The sequence below is a fragment of the Cucumis sativus genome, chromosome 2 (assembly GCF_000004075.3).
Source record: "Cucumis sativus cultivar 9930 chromosome 2, Cucumber_9930_V3, whole genome shotgun sequence".
Lineage (NCBI taxonomy): Eukaryota > Viridiplantae > Streptophyta > Magnoliopsida > Cucurbitales > Cucurbitaceae > Cucumis > Cucumis sativus.
Window position 1 is genome coordinate 13067211 of NC_026656.2, and position 23654 is coordinate 13090864.

General features: G+C 35.0%; 1 protein-coding gene across 1 annotated transcript in view; it reads left to right on the plus strand.

Moving 5' to 3' along the window:
- LOC101204633 overlaps positions 1-23654 on the plus strand; it is a 43742-nt gene that overhangs the window by 14634 nt on the left and 5454 nt on the right. Inside the window, exons 11-28 of the mRNA XM_011650982.2 lie at positions 1828-1887; positions 2004-2161; positions 5206-5407; positions 7955-8071; positions 9986-10071; positions 10154-10258; positions 10376-10447; positions 11756-11844; positions 13662-13810; positions 14400-14543; positions 14615-14722; positions 18358-18468; positions 19067-19171; positions 19253-19363; positions 22192-22370; positions 22626-23100; positions 23347-23454; positions 23542-23600. Of these exons, the coding sequence (XP_011649284.1) occupies positions 1828-1887; positions 2004-2161; positions 5206-5407; positions 7955-8071; positions 9986-10071; positions 10154-10258; positions 10376-10447; positions 11756-11844; positions 13662-13810; positions 14400-14543; positions 14615-14722; positions 18358-18468; positions 19067-19171; positions 19253-19363; positions 22192-22370; positions 22626-23100; positions 23347-23454; positions 23542-23600 (2438 nt within the window). The remainder of the gene's footprint in view (positions 1-1827; positions 1888-2003; positions 2162-5205; positions 5408-7954; positions 8072-9985; positions 10072-10153; positions 10259-10375; positions 10448-11755; positions 11845-13661; positions 13811-14399; positions 14544-14614; positions 14723-18357; positions 18469-19066; positions 19172-19252; positions 19364-22191; positions 22371-22625; positions 23101-23346; positions 23455-23541; positions 23601-23654) is intronic.

A 23654-nucleotide genomic window follows, 5' to 3' on the forward strand; every position in this document is an offset into this window, starting at 1 on the left:
GGGGGTGTCATCCTAGTTCAGATGTTCGGGTGCGCCTCCTAAGCGTTTGTTTCTAGTTTTATTTTTGAGGCTTCTCTATTATTCTCATTGTATGATTCTCTTGTACTATGAGTTTTATATTAATAAAGAAGTTTATCTCCGTTTAAAGGAAAAAAACAATAGAAGCTATAGGTTGGAAGGCTGGCCAAAATTGAATTACATAGAGTTTGTCTTTTGCCTCTTGAAACACTGAATCTTTTCCATCTATCTAGTTTTTGTGCACCTTGTCAATAACTGGTTACCAGATGACTTTTTGTCTTGGGTAGGCTCTTTAAAGGTGACCTAAATATAGAAAAGGAATCTTTTTCGCTTTGTATCCTAATTTTCCTGCCATTTGGATCAACTCTTTTTTCCCCACGTTAACTCCACTGAGTGCAGATTTATTGAGTTAACTTTCTGGCCTGAACACTATTCAAACAAACTAATAGCTTCCTTTTGCTTGAGGAGCATGGCCTCTTCATATTTACATAATAGGATTGTATCATTAGCGTATTAGAGTATGAGAATGTGTAACTTTTCCTTTTCAACCGTATAGCCTTTAAAATGTCCATTATTGTGCAACTTATTGATAATGGCTCCTAGAACTTCGCTGACTAGCAGAAATGATAAAAAAGGAGAGAGAGGGTATCCTTGTCGAATGGCTCTCGAAGCCACAATTCTGTCTCTTAGTTTTTCGTTGATGAATATAGAAAATTGAGGGCTTTTCAGGCAGCCCAACATCTATTTTGACCATTTAGAGCTGAATTTCTTACAATGCAATACCTGTTTGAGATAACCCCGATCCAGTCTATTGAATTTTTTTTCAAGATCTAGCTTCATAATCCAACCCCTTTTCTCTTTGGCTCGATAATCTTCAACTGCCTCGTTTGCTATTAAGACCAAATCTAAAATCTGTCTTCCTTTAATGAATGCGCTTTGAAATGGGCTTATGATCGAATCCATAACCTGTTTTAGACGATCCGCTAAGATTTTTGCTTCCACCTTGTGAGGGTAGTGAGACTGATGGTTCTAAAGTCCTTTGCGTAAACCACATCTTTTTTCTTTTGTATTAAACAAGTGAAATGAAAGTTGGTTAATGAGATATTTTGATATTTTTGAAAAACAATTAAACTAATAAAACAAATCAAATCTTCAAGGTGGTAAATCTAACCTTTTAGGTTAATGAAAAAAATGTTTTGATCTTTTGGGAGTGGAATGATCGGGTGTTTCGTGGTAGGGAAAGGAATCATAGTGAGGTTTGGTTCCTTGTTAGATTTCATGTGTCTCTTTGGGCTTTCGATTTTAAAGACCCTTTGTGACTATTTCTTTGGTAACATTTTACTTAGTTGGAATCCTTCCTTTTAGGTGGGGTGTTTTGGTGGACTGGGTATTTTTGTATGCCGGATGTATTCTTTCAATGAAAGTTGTTGTTTTGCTCAAAAAAAAAAAAAAAAAAAAAAATCAATTTCATGCCCCTTCTTTACCATTAGACTAATCCATGAGGGTTCTTTCTTGGTGGTGGCTTCAAACCACAAGAATCTTCCTCTTCTTCTTCTTCTCTCTCTCCCTATAGTCTTTCATGAAGCACCCTTTGGATGGGTTTCTCTTATCTTGTTTCTTAGGTTGCCCTTTTTAGATCAATACAAGTTCTTGTTCGTTGTGGAATGTTCTTTTGGGATATGAAACAATTTCATTGATGAATGAATTAAATTGTTATAGACATTTTTTTGAGTAATGTTAAGAGTCCAATCTCTAAATGCTACATTTCATCAATACACTTCGTTTCATCTGGCTTTATTCGTATTGCAGATGGAGGACACTACCTTCTGTTCAATTTTGGATATTCTGTGTAATATATACCGTGGGGAGGTTTGGATGTATAATGATCAGCAATTAAGATGATTCTGTAGTTTCTGCTTCTTGTTTTTGTTATATTATTTGCTGATAATTTTCTGTCCATATTGTGTTGCTCATGAAAATTGCAGGAGTCACTTTGCATTCAGTTCTGGGACAAAGAGAGTTTCACTGATGGTCCTATTCGGTGTCTACTTTATGACCTAGAAGGTGAATTCCCTTTCAGGCTTGTGGAATTTGTTCGTTTTTTGTCGTCTCTCTGTGAAGGAGCTTGGCCAGCAAAATGCGTGTAAGCAGTGTCTCTATTCTCTAGTCCTTATTAGCCTTGAATTTGCTAGAAAACTCTGTACTTCAAAATTTTTAATTTTAAGTCTTTGGGTGCAATATCATGTTGAATTTCTACATTTTCTTCTGAGTTTGAAGAATTAAAGTCGGGCGTTTCTTTTTCCCACATGTTGAATATGAAATTCTTAATTCTTTTCACTAATGAAAGTTTTTATTAGTTTTGATTAATTGGATCACCTCGATTAGAGCATTATTGAGGGATAATTTGTCTTTTAGTCACCAAGGAGGGTGTAAAAGCCCTGTGGGGGAGGAGGTTAGATAAATAAACTAGGAGGCTATAGTTATCAACTTGACGTCACTGGGCTTTTGGGTTGGGAAGCATTTTTTATGCAATATGCCAATATCATACACATGTTGAGTGCTAGTGATACACAATTAAATTTACCTTTCCTACTAGCTGAAACTTTTTGGTCAATCGGTGATTTGAAATGGTATAAGAGTAAGTGGTTCGGGGAGGTAATGTGTTAAAACCCTTGCACTGTTTATTTCCTCCCCAATTAAAATTGATTTCCACTTGTTGGGGCTTTCAAATATTTCAAGCTCACAAGTGAAGGGGGGAGTATTAGTGGTATATAATTACATTTACTTTACTTACTAGCTTAAGCTTAAGATTGAGAATTTACCTTCTCCATCTCTCCACCTCAAAAAAGCTTTCCTATAGTTCCTTGATGAAGAGTTACCAAATGTCCCATTGTCAGCCAAGGTTGCTGGTCAATATTTAGGTAGCATTGTCATTAAATTTGAAAAGTGAAATATGTTGAAGAGTTTCATGGAGGCTGATGAAGTTTAGAAATGTTCCTCTTAGTTTGAATATTTGCTACTACCACCAAGATCTATAATGTTCCACTTAGTTATTGGAGCTTTCTAAACTTTCTACTTAGTGTTGCCTGTCTTCTCTATTTTGTTTTTGTTTTGATGTAAGGAATGCTATGATATGTATTTATATTATTATGTATAGTTGTCCTTATTATAATTGTACATTTCCTATAAATGTGTGTCTTTATTTGAATAAATGATAAAAGAGTATATTCTCCTAAAGCACATAGTAGATGGTATCAAAGCCCTCTAGGGTTTTAGTTTTTTTTCCCCTATTCGGTTATGTTAGAGTTTGCACTTCTCACAAAGTTTAGGGTTTACATTTGGGTCATTGAGTTCAAGTGACTTTTTGTCAACACCGCCCAACTCTAAAAGAGCGTTGCTGCTGCCGTGTATGTTGCCACTCAATGGTGCATGGGAGTGCACGTGAGCTTCATTTTAGCTTCCCCCGTTGGGTTCGTTTTAGATCTTAATTTTTGGTCTGTTTGTGCCTTTGATTCCATCAAAATCTACTTGGGTGTGATGTTTGGAAAATAACCCTTTTGTTCCTAGGTTTGTGCCTGTTTTGGCTTTTGGCGTGCTTTTCAATGTGGTTTCGATTCTGTTTTGCTTTCATTCTGGATTTGAGATCCATGGCCTGTGTGTTAGTTCATAATGGATGAGATGAAGCATATAGTAAGTATCTAATGTCACTTTCCTAGCATCAAAGATAACGGAACATTAGTTAAATGGATCTAGTTACTATGATGGGCGTCAAACGCTTCAACTTTATTTACTTAGTACTGATATGGATGATTGTGACTGAGGATCTAACTATAGATGATAAGGAAAAGAGCTGGCTTTGTGATGTTACTCGACTTTATATTCAGATTAAGAATTCCAGTGATAATGAGGTCGTTGGCTTATCATTGTAATTCTGCAAATGAACTCTTAGAATTCTTGGAACCACTTTCATTTTTTCTCAATGAAAGGAGTTGTTTTTATAGAAAAAAGAATTCGTAGAATTTCTACTTTGAAAAGAACACATCCATAGAATGTTGAAGTTTGTATGCAATTCTTTCTAGCTGAACAGAAAGCATAATCTATTACAAGCTATATTGTGAGCTTGTCGATGTACGTGGAGCAATGGTGCTATCTATAAGGTTGCAGATAGGGTAGGGAATTTTAAGGTTTTATGTGCTTCGATACGATGTAAAAAATACTATTTTATTGAAACATAGCTATTTTCCTTTACATAATTACAAGAGTCTTGCTTAAATTTTTTACTTCTAAACTGGAATGCTTTTCTTTCATCAGCATAATCTTTTTGTATCTTTGGGATATGACGAGGATACTATGGTTGTGTCAGTCTAGTTGAGATAGCTTGGTACATCTGTTGATCCCTGTTTTCTAGTTTTTGTGGGTTATTATATCTTATTGTATTTTGAGCAATAGTCTCTTTCATTTTATTAATGAAAAGTCTCATTTCTATTTAAAAAGTCTTACTTAAATAGAATAAAGACCTAAAAAAGAAAAGGTAAGAATTCTATCATAATAATCACATTCTAATTACTGCACATATTAATAATAAGACAAATTCAGGGATAAATCAGTGGCGGATCTATACATTTTGTTGACGGGGGCTTCATAATACAACAAAAATATTTTGAAAAAAAACAATCTAAGTATAGGGCTTGAACCTAGGTCTAGAGAAGGTTAAAAGTTTTGTCCTCTGGGCCTATGGTAAATCCACCAGTGGGATAAATCAACAGAGTTGTACTTGGTTTCTTAAGGAGAGTTAGGTTTTTCTTTTGATTATTTTTCTGGTTTGTTGTGTGAAATTTGAAACCAAGAGATACAGGAGGAGGTTTAGAGGGGTGGAGATCTCTTTAGGAGGTTTGAGCTATGACTAGGTTCAAGTGTTTGTGATTAGTAGCCAGTTTTGGACTTATCCTGTGTTGTTGTTAACAACTTCAGTCTGTTGTACTTTTTTTTTTGCCTGATTTTTTATTGCCCGCAAGTATCCACCTTACATTTCATTTCCTTTATGAGTGTATAGTTTCTTTATGTCTGCTAGCACTATATATATCTACGTTATATCACCTCGTCACCTATCCTTTATTATTTTAGATTTAGTCTTTCTCAATTGCCATGCAGTTGTTTTCCATCTTATATATTGATTAATTTCAATAGGTTTGACTTTCTAGATAAGTCTGTGGGCATATCATCCTTGTTTGAGATTAATAGCAGTACCTTGGTAGAACATATCCCAGAGATTGTGGAAACTCAACAGCCACTACCTGTTCCTGGAATGGAAGGAATGTTGATTCCTTGTAAAACACGTGGACGTGTCTTGAAAGTGGTTGGTGGAAATACTGTTCTTGTACGTTGGGAGGTAAACAAATGAATTAATATTATTTTTCTACTTGTATTGGTTCATCTATTTGGTGCTTTTGGTCCTTATTGCCAACAAAAATTTCACATCTGTAATCAAATTATAAATGGCTATTTCAATAATGTTTAGAGTAAATGATCAAAAAGACATTAGGGTTGGTTTAAGTTCACGGCATTGTTGAACTTCCTAGATACTAGGTTTTCTCTACTACCATTATCAATTATAACTTGACAAAAATTTCCACTTAAAGTCCAGTTCAAAAGGAGAGTGTCTTTTGGGATGGGATTCAGTTTTAGGTGTCAAGAAAATCTTTTGAAGGACACAAAGGTTGTCACCATCGGTTGCTTGAAGTTTCTTCCTCATCCACAAGGTCAGATTTGGTGTCCAAATGTTCCTCATTCATTTCATGGATTGGAAGGGTTGTTCGAAGTTCCTTCCTCATCCACAAGGTCGTATTTGGTGTCCAAACGTAAATGGGCTGGAATTTTGCATTCTTTTACTATCGACTTTAAATGGGCTGGAATTGTGAAATGCTTAGAGTGAGGGGTTTCCAGAGGTCTGGTTTCCAATTTCTCTTTATGCTGAAACAAATCATTGAGATCAGTTTCTAAGGGGTCCTTCAAAGAATGATCCTCTAACCCATTTAGCTTCCTCAACTGATCTTTGACACTGCTCACACTAAAACGAGAATCAAAATCTGAATCACATTACTTTTTGGATGGAAGGCTCGGAGTTTGCCAAGGGGAGCCTCTCAAAACTCTTACTTTTGAGGAAGGCAAAGAAAAAACAGAATATTTAAAATATGGATGACAGGATCTTTGAGGGACTGATCGGGTTGAAAGAGAAGGAACTTGCTGAGTATAGTGATCCACTTAGGGCATTTGTTGAGAGGAGTCCATGATGTTCACACCTATAACATTTTCCAGGAGAATGATGATTAGAATGATTAGATATTTTCCAGGATATTTCATTATTTCGATAAAGAGACTCGTCTTTGTTTTAGGGAAAAAAAAAAAGAAGGATTAGATATTTGTTGCAATTGTTCCTTCAAAACCTTTCATACGTGAATTGTTTTGTTGGAATTTCATTCTTCTTGGTTTGCAAAGTTGAAGAACTAGCTTGAGAATTGCTTGTTAAAAGGTCCATTGTGTTCCTTCTTTGGAAAATGTATTGGTTGTCCAAAGTAGTCTTTTGGTAAGTTCGAAGAGGTTTTGGCACCATGCTCTTCGAAGTTCAAACTTAGAGGCTAAAGTTATCAAATTTGCAGGCTAAGCCAATATGCGTAGATTAACAACTTTCTTAATGTCCTCACATATACTCTTGACAAATCTTGTAATGTTCTATTGCTTCTTGCCCTTAATCGGTGGAATTCTTATGTGTAATCCAAGATGGAGTGATTCCTTGATAGCAATTTTTTTACTGAAACAAGGAACAAGTCTCTTGATGGCTATCGTAATATTGACTGTACTGGATTAGTTGGTAATTAACTGGTATAAATGTTTCTGCATCAATTGGAGCATCTTTGGTCATTAATTGATTAGTTGTTTACTGTAAAATCCCTGGGTGTTTTGTAATTGATCCCACCATGACAAAGCTCCACTTTGGAGTTCGGGAGCTGCGATTTCAGCCTTATTTTATTAAATAAACTCTACATTCTTTACTCAGTCCAAAATCTTTTGAACATCCATTCTCCCGCTGAAGCTTGAGAGGTCAATCTTTATTCGTGTCTTTATTTTCTTGAAAATATTGTGCTGCTTGGCATTTCGAAAACTTTCGCAATCAATTGTTATAAATCCCATATTTTTCTGATAATTTTGAATCTTGAGGCATATGTCCTGGCATTTGGGTTTTGGTTTTATGCTAAAAAAGATTATTCCTAGATGAGCTTGCTCAAAGATTTTATAGTGTCACATTTCTCAAGGTTCATGTGGATGAACTGGAGTTGGTGGTAGACGATTGGGGGGGGGGGGGGGGGGGGCAATGCCTACTTTTATGTTCTTGAAGAGGGTAGAAACTATCTTGGTTGGCCTAGTGGTAAAAAGGAGACCGTCTAAATACTTGGCTAAGGGGTCAAGGTTCAATCTATGGTGGCCAACTACCTGGATTAATTTCCTACTAGTTTTCTTGACATCTAAATGTTGTAAGGTCAAAAAAGTTTTCTTGTGAGATTAGGCGAGGTGCATATAAGTTGGCCTGGACACTCACGGATATTAAAAAAAAAAATGAGGGAAGGATTGTGGACAAGGTGGTTGGAGCTAAGAAGGAAGAACTGCATCAGACTGTATTGGACCTTAATTGGTGACAGCCATTGTTTTTTTAAAACTTGAATTTCAGTAGTCGTGTGCCCTAGAATGTCCCTTCATGTTCCCGAAGTGTTGGAAAATTGAAAAATAGCAATAAATTATCAGTTCACGTTGTTTTGCATGTTGTAGGTTCAGGTGGGTTGTGACTTTTTAAAGAATCGTTCCATTTATATTTTTGAACTCTGTTATCATTTTCATATAACCATATTGATTTTTATTTTCTGACATACGTTATTGTTTACAGTATAAATTACCAGGGATGCTCATGTTGCTCATGCGTTTGGCTCAAGGGATGTATTTGAATAACGATGAACAAGTTGCTATACTTGACTTGTTGAGTCGGATGATTTCCTTTAATACGGTACTTTGTTTGACTTGTTGCTCATGCATTGGGTTTTAACGTTTCTGTATTTACTCTTGGGCTCACCTCTGTTGACTGTTTTCTTTTTTAATGAAAACATATCTTTTCATTGAAATAGTGAAATGAGACTAATGCTCAAATTACAAAGATTATACGAAACATAAGCTGTCAACAACTTGCCAATTTAGGATTAGAAAATCAAAACTTGACCAAAATATCAAATAAAAGAAGAGACTAGAGTGGATAAAAACATGGCATGAAATGAGACTTCTTCTTTGATAGATTGAATTTTGAAGAAACAAACAGCCAACATTTTGAGGCTTAACTATCAATTAATCTATGACCGTGTTCTGAACATTGGAATCACAATCTACAAGATGACCAAAATCGTGCAATAGGAATGCAACTGTTTCATCATTATCAATAGCTCAGTCATGACTTTCAGCATATGCAACTCATTTCTCTAGCCATCTTTTGTTAAAAAACGAATGAAAATAACACCCTTTTCCTGATCTTCATTGTTATTCTTGAGAAGCTCGATCTATTTAACAACAATGACTATGTGTAGACAGTAATCAAATCCGATTCCAGAGCTGTGATAAGAATTCAAAAGGTAGGCAAACCATTGGCATCTTCAGATAAAGCCCATGAAACATATCATTCACCAGCGACAAAAGCAAAACAACATTTACTTCTGTAGCAAATCTGAAGTTCTCACTGTTGTTTCCAGTAAATCCTACCTCTAAGTCATGGTGAGTGTACATCATTGAGGACTCACCATCAAATCTGAACCTTTCAGACTTATATTGCTCTAGCCATCATCTTGCACTTATAGTAGAAACCTTGAGTACGCTTAGCTATGTGTTTTATATGCATCATAAAAAGTTAAAACACAGCCAAAAGCACTTAAACGTCTCCCTCATGCCTCAAGCATCGCATAAGGAACCACCAACAATTCAAAACATTCAGCGAGTCCAAAATATGATGTACCAAATGTAAAATAAGACACATGATCAGATGCAATCAAATTTCTCCCTCAAATTCAAGGTGATAGAACAACGGACAACTTGAATTTGCAAAGAAAAACTTTCGAATCAAATCAGTAGATCTAGATTGGAAACAAAGAAAACGCACGAAGAATGCATGGGCGTAAGAAGAACTTCTAGGCTGAATATAAAAACCCACAAAGAACAGAACCAAAAACTTCTGGACCAAAAACAAAAATCCTAATAGAGAGATCTAAAACAAAACCTACTACGAATGAGCAAAAGCTTTTGAGCTGCAAACAAAGTTCCTTATAGCGAGATCTAAAACAAAATCTAGAAGTTCATGTTGGGGATTTATGCAATATATAAATATCTTTTGAAATATTGTCAAGTCAAATAACAAATATATATGGATTCGTGGAAGGTTCATCGTTGCATGAGTATAATATAATCTAGATGGTCCATTTTGCAATGTATGTCTCTAAAGCTTTGTAGATTTCTCTTTGATTTACTAGAGAACAATGCATTATCAATTGTGAATTTTGTTCATCTAGGAAAAACAATATTTTCTTTTCCAAATCCTTCAATTAGGTTTGCAAAACCTGATATTTTATTAATTTTTGCTTCTAGATTTGTCAGTTTAGAAAAATATTTTTTACTTGTCAGTATTATGTGCATAGTTACATTATCTGCCAGACATACATCTTTGTTGCTAATTTTTGAATTATTCAGTATAAAAAGCATATATGCTTCTTCATTAAACAAAATATTACAATGAGAGAAATAAAACTTACAATATAAAAAAAAGATAAAAATGAGAAAATAAATATTAATTATGATATAGTCATAGAGAAACACTTGCTATTTTTCCAAATATGCCCATTTTCTGTCCAATTCGTTTTGTTAATAGTTAGAATGTCCTATATAGGCTGTCTGTTTTGCTTTGATGGGTGGTACACACATTTCGAATCCTGAAGTTGCAGACATAGCTCGTCCAACAGAAAAGAATTTGTGGTGATTTTAAATTCTTTTTATTCTGTGTAAAGTTCCATTACTTATTTGTTATCAATCCGTATAATTTAGTATTTTTCACCAGGTTGGTTGAGGTCATTTGTGTTCTCGTGAGAAACTTATCTCCTGATTCAAGTAATGCTGCAGTGATGGCCATAGGTCTAAATATTTTGTCAAAGATGTTGAAATGGTAATCTTAAAGTTTTTAAAGTTGTTTTTCATTTCACAATGCTGTAAATATTCACAATATTTTGTAATGAATTTCTCCATTCGATCTTTTTCTAATACATTTCTGTTCTACTTCTAGTTTCCCTGCTATTGTCACTCCTGTGGCGCTTAAGGCCAATATCTTCAATGTTGCTGGCCATGATGCACTGAGGTGAAGCATTCCTTCGTTTTCTTTATTTTTTATTCTATTTATTTTTCCTTTAAAATATTTATTTTTTTGTTGCTAAGTTGCGGCAACTTGAAAGTAGGAGCTGCCACTTGTTTTTTTCTTGAAACAGAAACGAGTCTCTTCATTAATAGTCAAAATGAGACAGAAACTCGAAGTATAAGAGGATTATACAAGAGCTTTTGAAAAAGCTAGGGATCTGCAGTTGCACTCGGACATCTCAACTAGGTTGACAACCCTTATCGACCTCATCGTATCCATAACCACATGAGCAACAACTCTTTACTAGGTCATGTGAAGAAATCTTCACTAGGTCATGACTATTAAAGAGTTTAATACAGTGGAAATATAACCAAAACAAAATAGAGAGAACAAACCAGTATAATAATAACAAAGATCAAAACCAAGCTGGAAAAATAAATGCGCTCCAATTTAAGGTAAGTCCTGGAATGCAGTAGCTGCCGAAAAGCTTTGAAAGAGTACACAACGAGGAGGCAGTTCTGTGAGTGATTTCAAAGCGATCCATCCATCCAAGGGATTTATCATGGAAGACTGTTTGATTCCTTTCAAACCAAATTTCTGCCAAAATAGCTTTCACCGCATTTTTCCAAAGTAAAATAGCTTCTTTGTTCAAACTGACACCCTAGACAGAGCTGCAACTTGAATTATAACGGCAGTCTGAATTTTTCAAGAACAGAATACGATTTATTTGTTGTTATTTTGGCTTAATAATACAAAATGCATGAAAACCATTTACAAGTGATATTTTACGAAGGTTTTAAATTGTTGCATAAAAACACTTCGTTAGCAAGCTCTATTTAAAAAATTAAGAGAAAATAAAAGATTGAGGTAGAATAAAAAAATTTAAACCGTTGAGGGAAGATACAATGCTTGATACTTGTGGAGTGTTCTAATATTTGAGTTCCTTTGCATGCCATACAGAAGTTGGTTATTTTTGTCCTGGTTTATTTATAGGGCTATTTACAAAATATAGCAAAATATCATAGTCTATCTGTAATAGATAGAATGTGATAGATTAAGATAGACTACTATTTGTTTTTGTCATTATACAAATAGACACAATAGTAGTCTATCTTGGTTTATTACAAAATAGGTTATGATATTTTGCTATATTTGTAAATATTTCTAGAAGTTTTGTCATTTATAATAGTTTCCAATATCTTATTTTAATTAGAATGGAGGAATGCCAATTCTCTTTTGGCCACTGTTAATTAACATCAACCTTATTCTATTTGCACGCGGTGATTTTTCCTTTTTCTTTTCTTTTTTCAGTGAGTCATGGCTTCAATTTGGAAAGCTCGCGAAGATGTTGCTTATTGATGTTGAGCACAACGATTCTGACTCCCCACTGTCGATATCACGTATGTTTGGCTCTAGTTTTTAATAATTTCTGGTTGATATGATTTATTTCATTTTGGCCCTTCACTTTCTTAGCTTTGAAGCAAAATTTTGAAAATTCTCCATTGTGTACAGTAGAGTTTAATGTGTACAGATATACTTACATAGAAGTCCTAATTTGTGAATAGTAAAATTATAATAAAGGACAAAGAACTGATAAGCTTTTATATTCACAAATATACTATTTCAGTAGTCCGTCTGATCTTTTATCGTGTGCTTTTAGTTCAATGAATTCAGTGCAAGCACCATTCAACTCAAAGTAAAAACTGCTCGCAAACGAAACTTTGCTAGATCAATTGGTGAATTGTTTTGGAATGAAAACATTTCTTAAAGCTGTTTTTTTCTTTGAAATGGATATGTGCCTCTTTACTATGTAAGAACAAATACAAAAGAGACTCCAAACAGAAATGATTTTTTTTTTTATAAGAAACAGAAAATTTTATATATATATATATATAAATCAGCTAATAGAAAACAGCCAAAGGGCGAGGGGATGACCCCCCCCCCCCCCCCCCCCCAAAAAAAAAAAAAAAAAAAAAAAAACTAAACAATAAGCCTCTTCTTGTTAATAATCATGAGAAGACTGTAATTACAAAATGATTTTGTGTTGTACACCGTGAAAAGGTCGTATGTTGCACAAGAGCCCAAAAAGAATCAAAAGAGCTAAAATTATCATCGACACAAAACTGAAATGATGATTACAAAAATAGAAAAAATATACTTTAAGACGGACAATTTGTTAGAGTATTGATATAATATTGAATTTACTTTCACCCATCAACTTAAGCTGTTGGATTAATTGGTGATTGACATGCCATAAGAGCTCATGAAGTCTAAATAGGCATTTGGTTCGAAAAATTAAAAATTAGGATCCAATGAAAGAATTGTGAACTCAAAGAGGCACCATCTCGATGGAGCATGGTGAGGATCCAACATTGGAAGAATCAAGGGACTTCACTATCTTTATAAGTTAGATGAGCTATTCCTTTCGTTGCCAATTGGTTTGAGATAGAATCTAATTATGTTATCTAATACCGTCCCCACTGTGTCAAGTCTTCATATTCTTGTCTCACAGAAAATTAAAAGTGGGTTTAATTTAAACTGCTCCTAGGTTTTAAATTTTTGGATTTAATGAAGTCTTTGGTTTCAATAAAATGAAAACATAAGATACCATAGATTTCTATGCGTACAATCATTTACTCAAAGTTTTGTTTAATTTCATAATTTGAAACTACCATCGTACCATCTGAAATGTCTTTTTCCTCTAAATTGACTTTCCATCTACCATCCTACCATCTGAATAAGATCATTTACTGTATAGTATTGTGGCAATGATAGCATAAACAATTGTCAAAGCACCAGCTGAGCTCGAGGGCTTGTAACTCATATGTAGGCTTTATATTGGCCTGTCCATTCAAAAAACAATTGTAAAAGTGCCACTTCCACTTTTCACTGACAACTCAAATTAAATATATCCTTAATTTATCATGGTTTGAGCACAAGATATACTATGATCAGCCTGTAATATAATTTCTTTTTCTGTTAATATTGATTTCACGTATTGGGTCTTCTACAAAAATTCAAACCTACAAATGGAGGGAGTGTTAAAAGGGTTGATATAATTAAATTTACCATAACCCATTAGCTTAAGCTTTTGGGTCAAGTGGTGATTTACTAGTTTTAATGCTCTAGCAACCTTGTGTTGTTGATGTCCTCACTTGCTTTAACGTACGGTGTATACTAGCATGGTCTTATGCTTTTGAACTTTTGAACTTTTCAGTACTGGACTTTACCATGCAACTACTGGAGACTGGACTAGAAAATGATGCTATTGTAGCACTTATTGCTTTCTGTCTTCAGTATATTCTAGTTAATCATGAGTATTGGAAGTACAAAGTTAAGCATACTCGTTGGATTGTAACTTTGAAGGTATGCTCTCATTTATAGCAGATGTTTTCTTGGCTTTGTTACTTTGTCAAAGTCTCTAACAGTGCGGACTATATAATTTTTACCTTCAGTTGACTGTATCAATTTCGTTGTTTATTCTAGTAAAATTTGAAGTTTGAAGGGTTTTGTGTGTGTGTGTTTCGTCTTTCACATCTAGTATATTTTAAACTGATTGCCGTTGGTATCTTTTGCGCCTGGCATGATCCAAACATTTTTCTCAAGGATATTTCTATCAAATTGATAGGGCTTTATTTTTATGCTTATATCAAGAAAAAAGCCTTCTTGTAATATCAACACATATATATGTTAGCTTGTGGTTGGAGTGTCCACTTTTTTATTATTTTTGTTGTAGAAAGTTGAAAGGTTGCAACTTTTCAATTTCAAAAAGTTTTTGTTTGTTTACAAAAAAGAAAAATTTATGTATCTTAATTAAAAAAAGAGAGATAAAAAAGAGTATTGGAATGCAATCGTAGTTTACCTGTCAAGTTTGTTATAATTGTTTAGGGAAAGGCTTGGCTCAAATATTTGTTCCATTTCTGTTTATTCTGACTGATTATCCATTCTGTTGCAGGTGCTTGAGATGATGAGGAGATGCATTCTCGTAAGCTCAGGCCCTGGAAAACTGGGGCCACTTGTCCAGAATATGCTTCTTTTTGATTCTTCCATCCATAACACTCTTTTTCGAGTGGTTTGTACGACTAGACAAGCTCTCGAGGTCTGTCTAGCAAATGTAGTATGTGTATATTTTAAGCTTATTCATTTTTTGACACGGGTTATGTTCATCAGAAACTATATATTAGCCGTCTTTCTGAACCAAGGGAGATTGAGGGTTTAGAGAATGCCATCTGTTCTGTCCTGGATATTTTTTTCATCATGCTTTCTGCATTTTCAAAGGTATTTCATGATTGCATCATATTTTTGTTTTTGAAATGTAATTATTTCTTAGAATCTTTGTTACTGTAACCAACCTTTGGGTTCATATAACTTGTTCCATTCTAGTAGTTTTATGCATCGTTAATGAGTATATCAAGTCAAGGAACCTATTATTATTATTGTTATTATTATTTCTTCTCACAAGAAACAAAACCGAAACGTTTGGTGGCTTGTTGTTTGTTGGCTTTTTGTCTTGTTTAGCTTGTATTCATCTACAACCATTATAGTCTTGTATTTTTTTTAATATTTCCTTGTAAATATTGAATTTTGAAATCTTAATCTCTTTTCATTTTATTGATTTTTTTTTTTGCTGCAACTCAAAAATGGTTGCCATATATGGTTAAAAATCACAGAAAAGTACGTGCCAAAATAATGTTTTATTATATTTTGCAAAGGAAGAAGGGTGTTCTTAAATAGAAGAACAACCCATTACGAAGAAGGAAAAAAGTAAATCGGGAAAATATAATACAACCAATACAATCAAATATAATACAAAAAGGGAAATAATCAACACTCCCCCTCAAGCTGGTTTGAAGATATCAATCATTGTCAGCCTGTCAATCTATTTGTTGAATTGCCACTTTGGAAGGCCTTTAGTTAACACATTTGTAATTTGTTATGTTGTCTGAAGATAGAGTATGCATATTACTCCTGCATCCAACTTTTTCTTTATAAAGTGTTTATAGACTTTGATATGTTTCGTCCTGATTGTGGGCAATGGAAATTGCTGCTTTGTTATCACAGTAAATTCGCATGGGCATTATTTGAGTGAATCTCAATTCTTCCAACAATTTTCTTATCCATATACCCTCATAAATACCTTGCAACGGCTCTCACCTCTCCCCTCCCTCCTCCCCCCTCCTTCCTTTCTCCTTCTCCCTTTTTAATTTTTTCTCTTTCCGGTAGCTCCACAGTGACTGCACCCAGACTACCACCGTTAGCCCTCTGGTGAAGACTACCCTCAAACCAATCACTAAAGTTCTGGTGGTGAGTTTTTGTTTTAATTGCACAGAGAAGTTTAGAAGCCAGATTTCAATGGAAGTGGTAGGTTTCAAAGTTCTTCAATTGTATTATCGCATTTGCTCAGAAGATGTAATTTCCTTGTTGAAGAAGTGGAAGCTCAAAGAGGTTTATCAGTATCTGAAGCTCAACTGAGCTGGTTCCTGGAAGCGTTATTGATGTTATTAAGAGGTTGGGAAGGTTGTTTCTTCCAGAAACAGGCAGAGTTAGACTGGAGTTGTTGAAGTTCAGGGCAAAGAAGGGATGGGCATTATGTTGTGACCTTTGGCCATTGTTAGGTGGACACTCTTTCATTAGTGTGTGTTCGGGAGAAGACAGAGAAGGGTGTCTGGTATTTCACAAATTCTGGAGAATTTCCTTTGAAAACATAGTATATAAGTTGGTATTCACAAAAAATTGTCTTTTAATCCAACACGGGCTAAGAATACAAGCTTCGCAGATAAAGTTAAATTAGAGGGTAACTTAGCCTATGATAAAAAGAAAGTAAAGCAGAGTGCCATTATAGTTGTCTCTCAGTCCGTCACCAATGATGAAGGAGAAAGTTCTCAGGACTCTGCTTTGAAGACAGCAAAACAGAGCCAATGGGTGATAAAAAATTTGAAGGTTATTTGAGCAAAGTTTGAACATCTTTGGATCGTTTCAAGACTCTTGCGTTGGATGATTGGAGAGAAATCCGAAAATTGCTGGAAATCTATTTCCGAACAAGAATTACCATCAACCCACTGTTCGATGAAATCACTCATATTAGTCTAGACCAGGGCTTGGTTGAAGACTTCATCAATGAACCTGGGAGATGGGGTGGTTCCACCTTAAGTTCGAAAAATGGGATAGATTTAAACACAGCCAGCCCTTGGTGATGAAAGGCTTTGGTGGATGGTTGAGAATTAGAAGCCTTCGTTTGGACTATTGGTGTAGAAAAACTTTCAAAGCCGTTGGAGAGTATTTCGGGGGGTTGGAAAACATTGCCATAAAAGCGCTTAACCTGACCAATTTATGTGGTTTTGTACCCCTACCATTGAAATTACAATAGAGGTTAGGCAAAAACCCTATTGATGAAATGAGGGTTAAGCAAGCTTTGGAAGATGAAGACGTTAGATGTTTTTTTCTTCCCTACAGAACTTGATGTGTTTGAATCCACTAAAACTTCTTCCTCCTCTTCAAGAAATCCGTTCAAAGCCTTGAATCACATTCAAGGTTCCTTAACGGTGCTGGAGAAGAAGAATGGGGCCTTAATGGTGCCATAGGAGGAGATTGAGTTCGACGACTTGATTGGAAATGGAATCTGTTTGTTAGAAATTAGAAAGCCGCATTCAAGGAGGGAGAGAGATCAGTTGCAGATAACTGTGCTTTATCTCATTGGGCCTTAATCTCCCTCTAACTAAACCTTAGTTTGTTTGAATGATATTTGTCCTTTTCTTATTTTTCTTTTAGTATAAGACTCTTGTACTTTGAGCTTTAGTCTCATTTATTATTAATAAAGAGACTTGTCTTCATTAAAAAAAAAAAACATTGCAAGGGCTTGAACACAAGATCTTTCTAGACCACTTGCTTTGATATCATCTTAAATTGCCAATTGACCTAAAAACTTACGTTTGTGGGTGAAAGTTTTAAATCTAATCTTTTAAGTACAAAATCATCCAACGTTTGTTTGGTTGGATTGCCACTGAAAGTTTTATTTTCTATTTAATGAATAATTACTATAAAAAATGACTATTAAGTACTATGAACTAGTAGTTTCAAATGTATATTTGAAAACCTTTCACGGTATAGCTTTTTTGTTTTGTTTTATCTTTTCTTTAATATATGATAAATCATGTTGGGGTTATAGTTGTCGTTGGAGATTATCAATTGAGTTGCCCACTAAAGGTAGTTGTGTGGAGCTGGTTGTTGCCGAAGGTGGCAGTCAAAGTTTGTTGTTGGAAATGTTAAAGGTTGTTGGAGTTTGTTGCTAGAGCGTGGTATTCTATTTGTTGAAGTTTTGTGGGCGGCAAGTGGAGTCACTGGTAACATAGGGGAAAATAAGAAACCAGTTGAGTTGGGTGAGTTTGTAATATCCAACTCAACAACTAAGTGGGTGGGCCAAACATTGAGTTGGTGAACAAAACATCCCCTAAGAAATTCGTAATTAAAATTATTGAAAGCAATAAACACAAAAATGAGGCTTACGAGGAAACTGGAGTACTGGGAGAAAAATTGGGATATTGTTACTCTCATTATTTTCTGATAATTTACAAAGGTACAATGAGAGAGATTAAATAGAATACACAGATATAAAAAAAGGGCCAAGCCACAAATTCTAACAAAAGTCAGAGAAGGAAGATAGAATTTAAAAAAGACTCTAAATGGATGATGCTTCAGCCATTTGATGGTGCTTATTCACATTCTTTTACCAATTCTATTTTTCAATTTCCTTCTGCTTATTTTGAAATGCAATTGCACTAAGTGGTCGACCTATTAAGAAATCTATTATTGTTTTCCTTTATATTCTATAAGTTCCAAGTTAATACCATAAATTTGTTGTGCTTGATTAATTGGAAATTGGTTAGATTGGGTGTATGATCGACATTTCATTTCAGGATTCGTCAGCTGCACCTGCCGTGTTTCATCAAGCATTGATATCATTGAAAACAAAACCCATTCCTATAGCAGCAGCGGTCATTTCTTTGTTATCTTATTTTCGAAATGTGGTATGCATCGATTGGTCAATTCGAATCATCTTGTTTGAAAACTTCATGATGGTGATCTTATCCAAATCCAAATATTGGTCTTAATTGAGAGCTTTTCATTTATCCTTCTTGTAGTCTTATTTTCATTTATCATTATATTATCTGTTTCTTTGCTTTCCTTGTTCTTTTATTGCATTAGTCCTTTCCCTAGAGGAGCTGGTATCTTTTGAGAATTAGCTTATTTTCAGTCCATCAATGAAAAAGTTTAGCTTCTTTTTTCTTTTAAATGCCAGTTCATTGAAGTGTTCTTGGAAAGTTCATTGCCAAATCATCCGTCCATTAGTTACCTAATAGTCAAATGAACTTTGAGACCATTATTACCATTTTTGAAATCTGAATGGACAAAAGTGAATTTTGCATAAAAAATTATTATTGCAAGTATAAAAGCAGTTCTTTAGTCTGCTTATAGCCTAGATTTTCCATTACACCTTATGCTTTTATTAATTCAAATCATGAAACGTATGAGTATGACTGAAATTTTTTTTCCTTTAGTTTTTATTATTTTTTATCATTGTTTATTTTCTGTCTTAAAAATTTATTGGTTGTGATATTTCTGCAGAGTGTACAAGTCGGTGCAGCAAGGGTACTGTCTATGTTATTTTTTATAACAGACGATGTGCAACCCCATTTGTCTAGTGCATGCTTTAGTCTTGATGATGAACAAGTATAGTACTCCATCTTGAGCTGTTTCCACTTGAATATTTCTGTTTCCTATTGAGACATTTTTTTGTTCTCATGGCTTTAGATAGCAGAGTTGAGGCAGTCAATTGAGTGCATACTTCTTAAAAAATCTGCATGGGACGAAGATCTCTTTGTTGCTGTAGTTAACATGTTGACATCAGCAGCACTTTATCAGGTTGGTTATCGAACCTGCTTATTTTGTGGTTATAGACATTGGGGGATCACATATGAATTCATTTTTAAGTAGATTTGCTTCCTTGTGTATTCTTATAATGAATACCCGGGAGGTCATAATATGTTCTTTATTCTTGTTTTCACTTCAATTTAAACTTCTTGGGTTTTCTTGATATTTTTGTTATAAGGTGTGTCATATGTGTATATTTATCATCTATGTTTGTAAGGTTTATTTATTTATTAGTAGATGGTTTTTCTTTTATGTCGAAGACTAGGGGTGTTCATAAGAACTTTGAAAACCAATCTGATTGACTAAATTAGTGTCGTTCGGTCAGTTTAAAGGAGAGGTTGGTCGGAAGTTTGTTTTCAAAACATGCTTTTTTTTTTTTTTGAAACGGAGAGAAACTTCTTTATTAATAAGAACTCAGAGTACAAGAGAGTTATACACTGAGAGTAATAAAGAAGTCTAAAATAGGGAACTTGGGGGATCAGGAAGCAGACACGGACATCTCAACTAGGTTGACACCCCCTTAGCGCCAATCACCTCATTTATTGATAAACAATGAGACAAAAGCTCATTGTACAAGAGGATTGTACAACGAGCAAACAAAATAAATTGAACAAGGATCAGGAGGTGCACCCAGGCATCTCAACTAGGTTGTCACCCTCTCAGCACCCACATCATATCCAACAAACAAAGAACCAAACAACCAATAAAGTCCAATTAGGGGATAAACAAAGCCAATTCAAGAGTCCCTTGGTTTTTCTGATTTCTTTTAAATCCTACAACAATAATTTAAATCTCAAAGCATCACAAATGTCTTCTCAAATCTCAAAGGCTTTAGATTCCCATGTTTACATTAATTCGCCAGGCTGCACCCATGCACCCAAGCACTTGTTCCAGCCCCTTCTATCAGGTGAAATTCACAATCTCTTCTTCCTCCACGGTTTAAATATTCTGTTTTTTCTTTGCCTAACTCTAAGGAGAAGTTTTTAGAGGTACACCGTACTTTACCCAAGCACTCCCTCGAAAAAGAATGGTGAGTCTTCTTTCGACTCTTCTTTCCGTGTCAGTAGTGAGAAATTGGCTCATATCGAGCAGTCAGTGGAGCTTGAGAGGCATGATCATTTTGAGATTCTAGAGACCAATCTTAGTGCTTTATTTCAATTCGAGGAAGAACCGAAAGTTGAAAAGATATCCACAGATATTCATTCTCATATCCAGTCTTGCGAAATCCTAGATCATTTGAAGTCTATAGTTGCTGATTGTGGTCTGGTCTTTGTTTGATATTTTAACTGTTGATTGCAGTCCTCCCCATTTTTTGAACCTCTATTTGTCTTTATGAGAAGTTATTTTTTCACATACAAGAGAAAGCAAAATCTTATGCTTGATGTTTGTTAGCTTAAAAGTTATCTTTGTGGATGTTTTGTCTTTGTTTTTATGATTATCAATGGAGGACAAAGAACTTTGGGCAAAGAATTATTGGGGTGGATAGTTTTGAAGCAGCCGATTGCCTCTTCTTGGTGTTCCTCACCTTCTTTCAAATTGAAGCACGTGGAATACAAAATTTCAGTATGAAGTGGACACTTTTCATCAAAGTGTTTATATTTTCTTTGTATTAAGGTCTTTACTAACGTTCCAATTCTTTGTTGCTTTGGTTCTTTCGTTGTTTCTCCTTTGTGATCGTTGGTAGGTTGTTTTCACGTGTCAGTGTTTGTGCTTCCTAGATAATTATACTAGCCTTACATGTATGTTGGATTGAGTCAAGCACTTTGATGAAAATATAAACACTTTGATGAAAAGCGCCCACTTCAAACTGAGATTTTGAATACCACATGCTTCAATTTGAAAGGAGAAGTAGTAACATCAAGTTTTGCTTTGCAAGTAGGCATGGAAACCTAAAAATAATTATAAGGGATCAATATGTCTCTTCAACCATAGAAGCCATGCAGCCGCTTTTAGGTTATTGCGCTTGTATGAGATTAATGCTCCTTTTTTATTTCCATATTTTATTTACATTGTGCCATTCTTGATCTTTTATCCCGCTTTACGAGGTCTTCTAGAATTTTATTTTGGTAGTATATTGCTATCATGCTTCTGCACAATTGCCAAAGATCTGAATGAAGATCCGAACCAATCATCATGACCCCAAATTAGTGTGGTTCCGCTCGATGGTCCATGTCTAAAGCTCATATTAACTGCCCATAGACATTCATTGTGGTTCTCTGGCCTTTGCTTAGCATCCATTTGATTACCTATACAATTCCATGCCACTGTTGTTCCTTCTCAAGGGCAGCCGATACATGCTTAAGGGATGCTATTGGAAAGACTTGCTCCCATGCAACCCAGGCATCAAGAGCACCATAAACAGCCTTCATAAACAGGCATCAAGAGCACCATAAGTTGGTGTGGATGAATTGTTAGTGCTGTTTGTAATTAGTGTTGATTATTGGTCCTTGTTAGGCCCCGTGCTCTCCTCTTGTTTCTTTCCATGTATTTTGTTTGAATGTGATGAGGGTTTTAAGAGGTGTCCACATAATTGAGATGCCTAGGTGTACATGCCGGTCCTCCCATGTACTAAACTCTTTGTACTTTGTACATTGAAACATTGTCTCTTTTCATTATTTCAATGAAAAGCGTGTTTCCTTTTCAGAAATAAAAAAGTTGTGTTGGTTAGAAGGTTTCCGACAAGTTGGTGGGCACAAATTCTTATTGGAACTTTTTAGACCATTGTATATTGTTGTTACTAAATACATGGGGAGTTTATTATTTTATTTTTTTGAGTGCATGCCTAGGTGGCCTTATTCTAATTTGGTATTTCTCTACAGCCTTCTTTCCTTGTTACTTTATTAGCTAGCAAGGAAAATTTGACTGGCCAACTAAATGTCAGTGGTGGTGGGACTCATCAAACTAAAGATTCTTTGCAAGCTTCATCAGGATTGGAGAAATCAAGTATTATTGATGCGCTCTTACAATATCTGAAGGAAGCCAATAAGCATGCCAAAAGGTTCATTCTCTAAAAGCATCCTTCCCGATTATCAGAAGATTACTCTTATTTTTACATTTTAAAAATATCTAAAGGTAGCAATACGCAAGCCAAAAGGTTCATTCCCTAAAAGAATCCCTCCCAATTATCGAAAGATTAATCCTATTTTTACATTTTAAATTGGGTCTTGTGTCTTTTTTGTTGGGTGCTAGATTCCTTGTGTTATTTATTGCTATTGTCTTAACATTAAATGTGTTTGTGATCTTTCATTTTCAGCGACCTCCGGATACAGCTGAATGTACTCAACTTTATCAAGGCACTTTGGCAGACAGCTGGCCCATTTATAATGGTTTTGAATAGGATGAAAACTTCAGAGAAGGTTTTGGAACAATTGACAGACGGTGTTTCCCACTTCGTTTCTGGAGAAGCTTGTGCCCCCAAAACTATTGCTGCGATGCAGGCTCTAAACTCTGCTTACAAATATCTATCACTCTCATCCATGGTGGAAATAATGTCATATGACATTTTTCTGCAAAAAAAGATGCTACATGGCGAGTCGATTGTAGAACAACAGACTGGACCAAAGGACAAAGCTCCCGATGATGTGAGCAGTGAAAATTCGAAATTATCCAGGAGTCTCTCTGATGTCAAGAATATGTTATCAGCTGCATGTGATGGCTTCCTTTTAGGCAAGCTGACCAAGCTGCTTGCTTCTTGTGAATTTGATAATGAAACATATCACCGTGCAAAGGTGGTTTTCGTTCAGTTTATTTTTATTTCTAATATCTTTATGTGTTTTCAACAAAACATCTGTAATTCTATCATACACCAAGTTCTGGTTTCTGTTTTTCTTTCTTTTTATCTTTTTTTTTACATTCTGGAATTCGTCTTCCATATAACCTTTTCACCCAATTTTGCTTTTGGTAGAGCGTATGTTTCTTAGAGCTCCTTGCTGTATCTGTCTATTGAGCTTAACAAGTCGTGTACTTGATGGTAGGTTGCTTCCAGTTTATTCATTGTGCATGTGATGTCCAAATTAGCAACTGGTGACGGGGGAAGCTTGTCAGTTTCAATGCTCGGGAAGATCCATGAACTGTTGCAAAAGGTTGAATGGCTGTTTGTCTTTCGTCCTCAAATTAAGGTTTTACAACTGCTTCAGATCAGTTTCTAATTGCAGTGATTTCTCTTGCAGCTTATCAGTTTGCCTGCTTTTGCAGAATTATCATCACAATATTTGCAGCGTGGTTACAGGTAGGATACTATTTCTTTTCTTTATGTTCATTATTTGTTTTTAGTTGGCCTTCT